Source organism: Tetrao urogallus (assembly GCF_951394365.1).
Source record: "Tetrao urogallus genome assembly, chromosome: 3".
NCBI classification, from domain to species: Eukaryota; Metazoa; Chordata; class Aves; order Galliformes; family Phasianidae; genus Tetrao; species Tetrao urogallus.
In genome coordinates, this window is record NC_136815.1 from 15,780,874 (window position 1) to 15,792,993 (window position 12,120).

General features: G+C 36.8%; 1 protein-coding gene across 3 annotated transcripts in view; it reads left to right on the plus strand.

Annotated features, from left to right (window-relative positions):
• The window catches only part of CSMD3 (CUB and Sushi multiple domains 3), a gene marked incomplete at both ends in the record, with an annotated part of 527,537 nt that overhangs the window by 383,313 nt on the left and 132,104 nt on the right, over positions 1-12,120 (plus strand). For all 3 annotated transcript variants that reach the window (XM_079533061.1, XM_079533062.1, XM_079533063.1), the window contains one exon: positions 7,075-7,269. In XM_079533061.1, coding sequence (XP_079389187.1) covers positions 7,075-7,269 — 195 coding nt within the window. The remainder of the gene's footprint in view (positions 1-7,074; positions 7,270-12,120) is intronic.

The window sequence follows — 12,120 nt, forward strand, 5'->3', positions numbered from 1 at the left end:
GATCTTACTGTCTTTGGACTGGTTTTCTTCTCAGTTTATTCTGAAACCAATTAATAAATGCAAAGGTAATTTATATAATGTAAAGAGTTAATCAGGCAAGCTGGAAAAAATGTGTTTGAAACCTGAAACAAAAAATTCAGGCTATAGTAACAAAGTAACATCGCACTATGTATGGGAACTCTTGAGTCATGGCCTGAAGCACTGACTGATCACCTGAGGAAAGGACTGGCTCAGCTGTGGGCATACAGGTGAAAGCAATTCACCTGTGTGACCAGAAGGGGTGGAGCCAGACTCCTAGATCCCTTTTAAAGGCTGACTGCCACGGTAAAAGGATCTCTTCCTGGAGATTCCTCCTTTGTGGAGTTTTTTCCTATAAGCCTAGATCTTTGGATACAGGTGAGCATTCTGTCTCTTTTTCCATTCTGCCATGGTAATCTTTCCAACTGTAATGCATTAATAAAGAAAGGAAATATTTTCACCTGCGTAATGTGTTACTCTCCCTGTTATTATAACATTGCTGTGAAAGGATTGTAAATATTTAAATAAAGTAGATGTGACACTTGCAAAGGAAATCTGGCATGCAATTAACTTAACAAAAATAGTGACTACTACAATAGTGAGCTACTTTCAGCAGAAAGTTCTGTGAATCTTGTATCTTTTTTAGATTACCTGTCTAGTCATGAGTACAGTGTGGAGCTATTTATGATGTGACATACCAAAAATAGGAGGGAAAAGGTAGAGGAATGGATAGGGTGATTTTAAGATGTACAATTTAGAAGTTCTAAAACTCTTTCAGTAAGAGCTGTCATTTTAGATTTCAAGAGTGGCAATTAATATTTTCAAGAGCAGAGAATGGTTGGACTGTTGAGGAAACAGATTGCACACGATATTGTTGTAGATGACTAACAGGCAAGCTGGTATAGAGAAAATACATGATACTTGAAAGAAACATGACCTTGGTACTCCTTGGGAACTTTAACTGCTGCAAGGATATTGTGGCTGAGCACAGTTAATCCAGAGTATCCCTTGAGTGCATTCATGACAACTTCTTCATGCAAGTAATATCATAAGGCTTATCTACCCCATGGTAGAGTCTGCTGAAATGGTTACTCATTAACAGACAAATTATCAGTGCTGTGATGATCAAGCGCAGCCTTGTAAACTACAAGCAACAAACTGTAAAGGCAAAGCAAGTTTAAGATCAGCGCATGAGATTGAACATATACAAGTCTATAGGGCTGCGAAACGCGTATCCCATGGTACTAAAAAAGCTGGCTGATGTAGTGGCTGAGCCATTTTCCATCGTGTTTGAGAAGTTGTGGCTTTTGGGCCAAGTCTCCAGGGACTGGGAAAAATGAAATATCGCTCCCGTTTATAAGAAAGGGAGGAAGTAGAACCCAGGAAACAACTGGAAGGTGAGCCTCACATTTGTGCCTGAGAAAATCATGGAACAGAACCTCCTAGAAGGCATGTTAAGGCACATGAGGGATGAGCAGGTGATCTGAAATAGCCTCCATGGCTTTACCAAGGGAAGGTCTTCCCTGACCAATCTAGTGGCCTTCTATGATGGACATGATGGTGACATCAGAGGACAAAGGGAAGGCTACTGATATCATCTGCTTGGACCTGTGCAAAGCCTTTGACATGGTCCCCTCGCCACATCCTTATCTCTAAATTGGAGAGGTGTGGATTTGACCGGTGGACTATTCAGTGGGTAAGGAATCAGTTCGAAGGCTGTGGACAGAGCGTTGTGCTGAGTAGCACTGTGTCCGGATGGAAGCTGGTGTTGAGTGGCGTCCCCTAAAGCTCTTCAACATCTTCATCAGTGATGTCGATCGTGGGCTTGAATGCGCCCTTAGAAAGTTTGGCAGTTACACCGCGTTGAGCAGTGTGGTTGGTACATTAAAAGGAAGGGATGCCATCCAGAGGAACATTGACAAATTCAAAAAACCTAATGAGGTTCAAGTTAGCAAAGTGCGAGGTTTTTCACTTGGGTCAGAGTAATCCCAGATATGTATGCAGGCTGGGAGAAGAGCTCCTTGAGAGAAGGGGAGAGCAGCAGCAGTAGCTGGCCTTAGGCAATAAGCAGCGACAGCAAGTCCAGGAGAAACAAGCAGGTAGCAGGCCCAGAAGAGTCCATCAGCAGGCAGGTATCAAGTTGTGAGGCATGTGATGTCAGGCACACTCCTCTTGGTTGTAGGTCCCTTTTTTATATCTGCCAGTATAGCATTCCTGAGCACTTAGGTAACAGTTATGTGTAGCACCTCTGAGCATGCAGATATGGTTATGCCCACACAGAAGACTTTTTATCAGCTATTAAGCTGCTACTCATCCCTCTTGTTAACTTTGGCCTGTGGATCTTTAAAGGATTTCTCAAACTTTGACCAGGACTTGCCTGGACTTGTCTGTGTTCAACAGCAAGCTATGAGACAAACGTGCAAGAAAAAAACTATTCCTTACACTGCCCCATTCCTAGAGGTTCAAGACCAGATTGGATGGGGTCCTGGGCAACCTGGTCTAGTACCAGATCTGGAGGTTGGTGACTCTGACTGTGGCAGGCGGGTTGGAACTTGGGTCCCTTCCAACCTAAGCCGTTCTATGATTTAAGAATATGGTGCTTCCTTTGAAATTCTGTCCCTCAGTATTCTGAGATCCAAATTTCATGAGCAGGATAAGGTGGGTGGAACACTGACGTTGCAGAGCCCAGACTACTAGCCAGTGGCTAGTTAATAATATGCAAAGTGTTCTCTTTATTGGTTATCTGTCTGATGTAATAAAGCAAGTTTGTGAACAATACCAGTTTGAGGGGAAAAGTCAGTACTCTGGAAAGTAATACTACTGTTTAAATGAACAGACTGGATCAATGCAGCGAGACCAATAGTATGAACTTCAAAAAGATCAAGTGCCAGGTTGTATGCTATTGCCAGACAACCCCATGCATTGCCACAGGCTTGGGGCAGAGTGACTAGAAAGCTGTGTGAAGGGAAAGGATCTATGGGTGTTAGTTGGCAGTGGAGTGTGAGCCAGTAGTGTGCCTGAGAAGACCAGTGACATTCCGTTATGTATCAGAAATAGTGTAGTCAGAAGAACCAGAGAGATCATCCCTCTGTACTCAATACTGGTGAGGGTACATCTCAAGTACTGCATTGAGTTTTGGGCCCCTTACTACAAGAAAGACATTGAAGCCTTATGGTGTTTTTGAAGAATGGCAATGAAGCAGTGAAAGGTCTGTAGCACAAGTCTTATGGGGAGCTGAGGGAACTGGGATTGTTTAGTCTGGAAGAGGCTTAGGGGGATGTTATCGCTTTGCAACTACCTGAAAGAAGGTTGTGGTGAGGTGGGGGTTGGTCTCTTCTCCTAGGTAACAGTGATAGGATGAGAGGCAATGACCTCAACTTGCACCAGGAGAGGTTCAGTTGAATATTAGGAAAAAATTATTCTCAGACAGAATGGTCAAACACTGAAACAGGCTGCCCAGGGAAGTGGCTCTCCAGAAAAGAATTTGTAGGGCCCTGTGGACAGCAAATTGACTGTGAACCAGCAACATGACCTCTAGTAAAGAAAGGTAGCTGCCTTCTGGGCTGAGAGTGGAAGCAATAGTGGAATCAGCGTCTATAGGCGAGAGATTCTTCCACCTGTTGAGAGAATGGATGTGGCTCTCAGCAGCCTGGTTTCTATAGGGATGTTATTAGTGTTTTGTCAGCAAATTTAGCAGTCTGTCACAACCATATCTTTGGTAACAGGAAAATTATTGGGCTGTAATTGTTCCCCACAGAAAATTTGTGCTATGACAGATCATGTCTTTCCTCAGTTTTTGATTTAAACTCCAGACATAATAGGTTGCTTTATCTTCTTCTCCTTTTAATTTTTTATTTAATGCTGATGTATACTTTATCCAAAGATCTACTAGAATTCTGAAATAAAAATTTCTTACCATACACTCAGCAACAGTAATCTCACAGTATAAGCTTTAAAGAAGTACAGTAATAAGTAATTCAGTGGACATCGAGTGCACCTCAGCAAGTTTGCTGATGTCATCAAGCTGTGGGGTGTCATTGACACACCAGAGAGACAAGATACTATCCAGAGGGCCTTAGACAGACTTGAGCAATGGACCTCATGAACCTCATGAGGTTCAACAAATTCACTTGCAAGGTCATGTATCTGGGTCATGGCAACCCTCTCTACTAATACAACCTTGGTGACAAAAATATTGAGCGCAGCCTTGCTGAAAAAATCTGGGGTACTGATGACTGGAAAGCTATACATAAGCCGGCAATGTGCCCTCGCAGCCTGGAAAGTGAGATTTATCCTGGGCAGTATCCAAAGATGAATGGCCAGTAGGTTGAAGGAGGTGATTCTGCCCCTCTTCTCCATGCTGGTGAGGCATCATGTGGAATACTGCGTCCAGATGTGGCATCCTCAGTACAGGAGAGGCATAAATTTGTTGGAGCACCTCCAGAGGAGGGCCACAAAAATGATCCAAGGGATGGAACAAGGACAGGCTGAGAGAGCTAGGGCTCTTCAGCCTGGATAAGAGAAGACTCTGAGGTGACCTGATAGCAGTCTTTCAAATCTGAGGGGGAGCTACAGGAAAGAAGGAGACAGGGTCTGTCTCCAGCAGGGTCTGTTGTGATAGAACAAGGGGAAATGCGTTCAGGATTAATAAGGATAGATTTAGATTAAATATAAAGAAAAAGTCTTTAACAGTGTAGGTGGTGAGATACTGGAACAGGTTGCCTAGAGATGTGGTTGGTGCCCCATCCCTGGACACATTCAAGGTGAAGGTGGATCAGGCCCTGAGCAACATGATCTAGCTGTACATGTCCTTGTTCATTACAGAGGAGTTGATCTAGATGACCTTTAAATGCCCTTTCCAACTCTGAGGATTCTATGATTCTTATTATTGTCAAAGTGTTATACCTCTAATGTATTTGTATAATGAATTAATGAATTTGATTATTCAAACTTGAAATAATTTTCAGCTTGGTCTATGATCTGCCAGACTTCTTAAATGACAGTTTAGTTGGTTTACGTAAAAGTTATTAATATCAATGTGATGATTTACAGACTTTTTGGTAACTTGAATCTCTTAACTTTTGATTTTCCACTGAGATTTTGGAATTATGAGTGCTACGGAAGTGTTTGTCCTGCTTTTCACATGTCATGCTGTATTTTGAAGACTTACCTTTCAGAACAGGAAACATTTAGATATTGCATGCATTATACTACAACTATCTAAATTAATCGTTGTGGATATAAAATACTTATTGTTACTGTAATTAGGTGTTTTAGCTCTCACTTGCTACTAAACAAGTTTTCAGTTAAGATGTGTGTTCATGGCAATGTTACCCCACATTAGGAGATTTTCATGTTCTTTTGGAAAATGTGAAATTGAAATTTCAGAAAGATTATTCCATGTTTCTGTCTTCAAATATAAATATATGAAACATTTATGGTTTCGTAAGATATTATTTCTCACCTCTCATAAATATTAAAATATGTAGCTTGCTTTGAAAGCAATGCCTTATTTCAGTGGAAACTGCAACAGATACAAAGAGCACAGTAACACTATTTGATAGAGCAAATTCTCAGCTGTTTTCCAACTTAGACATCACCTTTAGCTCTGCATTTTTGCCAGCAATGATCAAGAACCTTTGTGCCGCTCTTTTAAAATCTGTACTAGCAGAGGTGGTCCACTGTCAGTGCTGCCACTCTGAAATGCACCACCAATTACCTCACTGTGCTCATATCCACTGTTTGGTCTTCACAAATGTTCAGCGGGTGTCAATTAATATGAATGGTGCCATTTTCTTCCTCATAGAGCAATTCAATTACACACTTTCGCTTCATGTGCATTTCCATGTCCATGACCATTTGTCACTGTGCCCCTCTGCTATTATCTGTCACCCAGCAACAAAATCTAATGGAATAATGGTGGGAAGGTTCAGCCTCTATTGGCATACCACTAATATCTGCCTTTGATATCATGGGATAACAGAAAAATATGAGGCATTACTTTGAGAGTAGACCTTGTATAAAATAGCCATAAGAAATCAAAATGGAAATATTTTTGCTTCATTATCTTCTCTGTGGTAGTGAGAAATATCTGATGCGGCTAAAATTTATAAAATAAAGTTAATTATTTTCTCATTTTTTCTCTATAGTCTCTTAAGTTTTGAGAAACTTTAGCTTAGGGAGTGCTAGAATCACTGGAAGTATCTTTGTATTTAAAGCTACTATAGCCTTTTGGCAGAGATCTGGAAGGGCAAAGATCTGCAGTGCAATTATGACTTCTGCAACTCCTCAGGTAAAGAAAGTTGGCACTGATATTGCTGAAAGTAAATAAATATTCCCTCTTGACTTTCACCACAATACCCATAAATGATAAAGAAGATAATCTGGATTTTCTGTCTTCTGCTTGATTTAAAAATATATATATATATATCTGAATTACATCTCACATAGCACAAAATCATCTACCATTTTCTAATGCATTTACTATTTTTTTCATTAATAGAAGAATATAGCTAATTTTCCTTAAATGCTTCTGTATACTAAAGTTTTTGAAAATATGAGTTATTTAGGTGCAGTTTTTATGACTTGAAGTAGAGATTATGTTATAGTTACAGATATTCACTTAAGGTTTATTCGTTTTGAAGAAATTCTTCTTTGCATATTTTTTATTTTGTCACAAACCACTTATTTAGATTTCCTCCACACATCAATTTTTAGTCTATAGATCTTAAAACCAGGATGTGCCCAGTCTACATGTAAGTGTGAAGTCTTGAAAAATGGTTCTTGTGATTACATTCTAGGATTTTCGTGGCAAAAGTATAAGAAATGTGAGTTTGGTCACTGTGAAGCAATGACTTAAGTTTCTAAAGTGAAGGAGAGATGGCTACAGTCACAGGGAAACTGATGCAGAAGAGAAAAAATTCTAAAGTGTATATAAAATGTAAAATAAATAAGTCATTACGTGTCTACACAGTTTTCAAAGAAGACCTTGAGAGAATTCCAGAAAGCATATGTAATGCTTTATATTATATTCAGAATTATTTTTTTCTATTATAGCAAAGCTACGTGAATCTTGCTTTGATCCTGGAAATATAATGAATGGAACAAGACTTGGAATGGACTATAAACTAGGATCAACTGTCACGTATTACTGTGATGCCGGTTATGTTCTGCAAGGATATTCTACACTAACTTGTATCATGGGAGATGATGGAAGACCTGGGTGGAACAGGGCTCTACCCAGTTGTCATGGTAAGAACAATTTTTTATGTATTTTATTTGCCGTTATTATTCTTGTTTTGTCACACGGAGAGGGATAAAAAAGAAAAAAAAATGAGGAGATAATTTTAATAAGCTTGTTTTTTGGGGGGGAAAAATATATTTTGTATTAAATAAATAAATACTTTTATTTAAACAACATCACATCATTTCCAGCTAATGATATCCTGGGCAGAGTAATGGTAAAAGTATTGCCAACAGATCGAGAGCAGTAATCCTTTCCTTCTGTCCTCAGCACTGTTAAGACAACATCTGGAGTACTGTGCCCAGTTCTGGCCTTCTCTTCTCCATAGAGCTAGTGGAGGCAGTCCACCACAGGGCCATGAAGCTGATGAGAGGACAGGAATACCTCTCCTATGAGGAAAGGCTGAGAGAACTTATATTTTCCCACCTAGAGAAGGCTCTGGGGGATCTCATCTATGCACACAAATACGTGAAGTGAGGTTAAAATCAATGGATTAAAATCAGATCTCTTCAGTGTCATTTTAATTGCAAATTCTTTGAATAATTTGAAAATTAAAAGAATTCCAAGTAAAATAAAATATATTTACATTCAATAGAATATGGATTTTCTTATTTGTTAACTTAAATTTTGGTCACAAATTAAGTAGTTATGAACAAAACAGAAAAAAATATATGTGAAATCACAAATAAACAGAATAACTAAACTCTTAATTATAAAATTATAAGGACTTGAAGAACTTCAATGTTTTTGTTGGATAATGAAAATATAGCAAAGAGCATCAAACTTCAATGGCAAAAAATTGAAAGAATGATGCTAGCAAGTTTGGAAATATGTACAAAATTGTATGAGGTTGAGTGGAGATCAGCAGTTTCTTCCTCAGTTGAAAATTGGGTATGAATATTTTCTAGTTGTTTTCTAGAGAGAATTCAGGCAGGAAGGCACATATCTGTAAGAAAAGATAGGTTTCTTTCTTTTTTGGATTTTTTCTTAAATAAATAATTTATTAGTATTGCAATAATTGAAATTATCAGGTGCGCTTAGTGGTATATATTTCCAGTGCTGTCTGTTTTAACATGCTCTGAAGGAAAAGTGTTTTGCATAGACTACCATCTCAGTAATGACAGATGATAAAATCTTGTACTATAATGGGTAATGGAAATTACCCATTATTTTCTTCTCATTAATTAAAATGAACTTTTTTTTGCTTTGTTTTTGTTGTTTAGGTATTTTGTTGTTATTGTATTGGTTTTTTTTGTGAGTGTTGTCTTTCTGCTTTTTTTTTCCTTTTTTTTTTTTTTTTCCTGGATGAGCAAGGCCTTATTTAAAAGGTGGTGGACATTTCCTTAGGATGGTATATCACATGTTAAGATGAATTAAAAAGCAACAACAAAATAGTTTAAATGGTTTTTGTTTTCATTTGTACATATTTTGTTGTGTAATTCTGACTGAAATAATTTCTAAATTGAACTTTCTGCGACACTGTCTCACCAAAGTAAACCATTTGCTGAATAGAGAAATTATATTCCTTCATTCTGAAACTGTATATTTAAAACTCCATGAAAATGACAGTATTGCAATAAAATGCAGTATATAATACAGCTCAGTTTATTTTCTTTGTTTTTCATATTCTTGTTTCTGAGAAGAATTTGAGAACATGAACTCTCTTTATGATTGTAATATTTTGATCGAAAAGATTTAGGTATAAACTCTGTAAATAAATTTGTTTAAAAGTTACTTTTCTGCCTAACTTCTACAATTTTAACATTAATTTGGGATTCAGGATCTTCTATCCTAAGAGCCATATTTAGTCATACAGCTCTGTAGGGGGAGTGAAATATCTCAGAATCTGAATTTTTGCTCATATTTGGGGCTAAGTAGAACAGAGGAGAGAGAGGAATAATGTTCAACACTCCAGATGGCTCTCAAGGGTCAAGGGACATGCTTTACAACATGTGGAATTGGTATTGTAAAGGCAGTTCAAAGAGCATAGAAAAATTTTTTCTGTTTAAAAAGAATTTGTGTCAAAAATATTTACTCATTTATATGAAGACACTAATTAGATAAATAACATGGAAAATCTTGATAGGAGGGTGAAACTGACTGCAGTAATTCAAAGTTGGTCCTTCATGTTGCAGCATATGCTGATATTTTCACTGAATAGAAAAATCTCAAAAGTGGAAAAAGAATATCCTCTCTTTGTCCATTCTGAGTAACTTGTATTAGTTTAACAAATCCTCCTGAAGATGGCAGATGAATTTGATGGATGCACAGAGAGAGAGGAGCCATGGTCTTGTTCTAAGGCCTTGTCTCTTAGATAAAATACGGAGGGGAATTAAATCCCCACTCATAATTAAAAAGAAAATGTAGGCCAGGACTCTACTGCACTGGAAGGGCAGCTGATAAGAATGGCTTTAAGCATGCTCTGAAAATGTCTGCTACATCAAGCTTCACACGAAATCTTTTTTGAGAAACACTGTTGTCCTGGGTCTGGTCAGGCTTCAATGTGAACTAGCTAACGAATTGCTCAGTCTGTCAAAACATACTTTTCTGGGAATGTGTGAAACTAGAAAATATGAGTAGCTATAGAGTTCAAAAGTCAATAACTGTTGATTTTGGTGTTAGATAAAAACTGAACAGAGGCTTTCAGGATCATAGAAAAGTAGTTTTCTGAAATGTATTCAGTACATAAAGCTGATGTTTCTTCTTGTACCTTTACAAACCAAATAAATCTTTTGTTAATGCTCTAGTCCTATGTACATTAGTCTTTAGTGAGGCATTTGGTTGAAATAATTATTCAAAATGATCTTGGGCCTCTTTAGTAAGTGTGGGAAGTGAACCAAGTCACTGGTTTGACTTTTTTTTTTTTAATGAACACATGCAAAGATTATCCAAGGTAATGTGCTAAGCTATTTTTCATTTCATGGTGGATGTCAAGAACAGGATCTGAGTAACATATGCAGATGCAGTGTTCCTATGACGGACATGATGGTAAATAATTTCTCTTAGCTTCACCAACTGTAGTTCATTTTATGTTTTTGGTACCAAGCAACAATTGTTCACAGAATAACAGGGTACCCTGCAAAGGAAAATTGTATTTATGATCGAGTGTAAGGCCTTCTTCCTAACAGAAGAAATAATACATTTGCCACTAAATATATTACTATATATTATTATGCTGTGTTGTTTAAGCTTTGGGAATATTTGGCTACTTGTGTTTTAAGTTATCTCCATCTGAAAGACACAGTAAACTATCTCAGATATTGTTATGAACTGTTTATGCCATGGTTTGTGTTTTATGCCACTTTTTTTTTTTAATAAAACGATAGTACTGAATATGTTCGCATGCATTCTTTTTTAAGATGTGCTGAAAAGAAAAAAAGACAATTTTATACTATGACATTTTAAAACAACATAAACATTCTTAAATATGATTGCAACAAGAAATCTTAATTCCTAATCTTATAGGCAACCTAACTACTTAAGATAGTAGTTTAGCGATTAAAGACAATGCTAATGACTGGATGTGTATATAGTATCAACAAAGAAACATTCACTTTTCAGTTATATGACCTGGAGGATAGTTTTCTTTATTCATAGTCAGGAAAAGAGGTGCTTGCAACCTCAGCATCTCCCAACGTGTTTTCCTAAGAACTGAAATATCAAAGGAAATATCATTTTTCTTTTGGCCAAGAGGTTGCCTTTTGATTTAATTTGTGTCTATTTGTACTTGTATAAAATGTTTTTGGAAGTGAAAACTTTATGATGAAAGACAGCACATAGAAACTTAATTGGTTGGTTATATTCCCAATTCTTAAGCTATCGTACGTAAGCAAGTAAAAAGAAGATTTTGAAAGGCACAAGACATCAGTTAGAAGCTTAATATTCATTACCTTATATCTGTGATATTTAGCATTCTCATTTCTGTTGAAAAAGAAAGAAAATAATTTTCTGGGGGAAAAAAAGGCTTTTTTTTTTTTATTTTAGGCAGGAACAGATGAAAAATGTAACTGAGATCTTAGTTAAACCCTATAATAATGATGTTACTGATGGATAGTAGTAACTGCATTTTACATTTGCAGTTGCTGTCCATTTATTTGTTGTTGTTCCTTTACTGTTAAAAGCACTCATAAGTTCTTCTAATATTTCATAAGTTTAATGTGCTACGCTGATACTTGTTTCTGCCATTCTTTGGCAGAGCCTCAGTATGATGAATTGACTTCAAAATAATTTATCTGTGACTCTTTTCATTTAATACATTGTCTTCATACTTTGAAGTTTGCAAAGGATTAGTGACATCATGCCATAAAAGCAGATATGCTGTCTTGGTATCTTCACTATATAACTTAAAAACACTAGAAAATAATTTCTTAAAGAAATTAAGCCTCAGAAACACAATGTGTATTTTTTTTCTTGTTAGAAAATGACCTTTGTCAGAAACTTTGAGAATGATATGAGTTTAAATGTTTGGTATTTACAGTGTAAAGAAAGCACCAAAGACATTCAGAGTTGTTTGCAGGAATGCAAAGACTTCTGCTTATTCAGCATTCTATTAAAGCAGTAAAGTTTTAAAGACACACTTAAAATATGTGAAAGATGTGGCAAAGGTGATCAATTTAGATTCATTCATTTTTCCTCCATTGCAAGTCTGACAGTTTCATGTAAAATCAACTTATCCCTACTAATTTTAAACTTGAGTTATGACTAGCTAAAAGACACTACGAAATGAAATTAATTATTTACCATGGACACATGAGCAAGTTGTGCTATCTGTTCTTGGACTTCCACTGTAATAGGATTATTATAAATAGACTTCTTTACTATCTACATAAGTAATCTTTCACTGAGCGCTCAGATGAGGT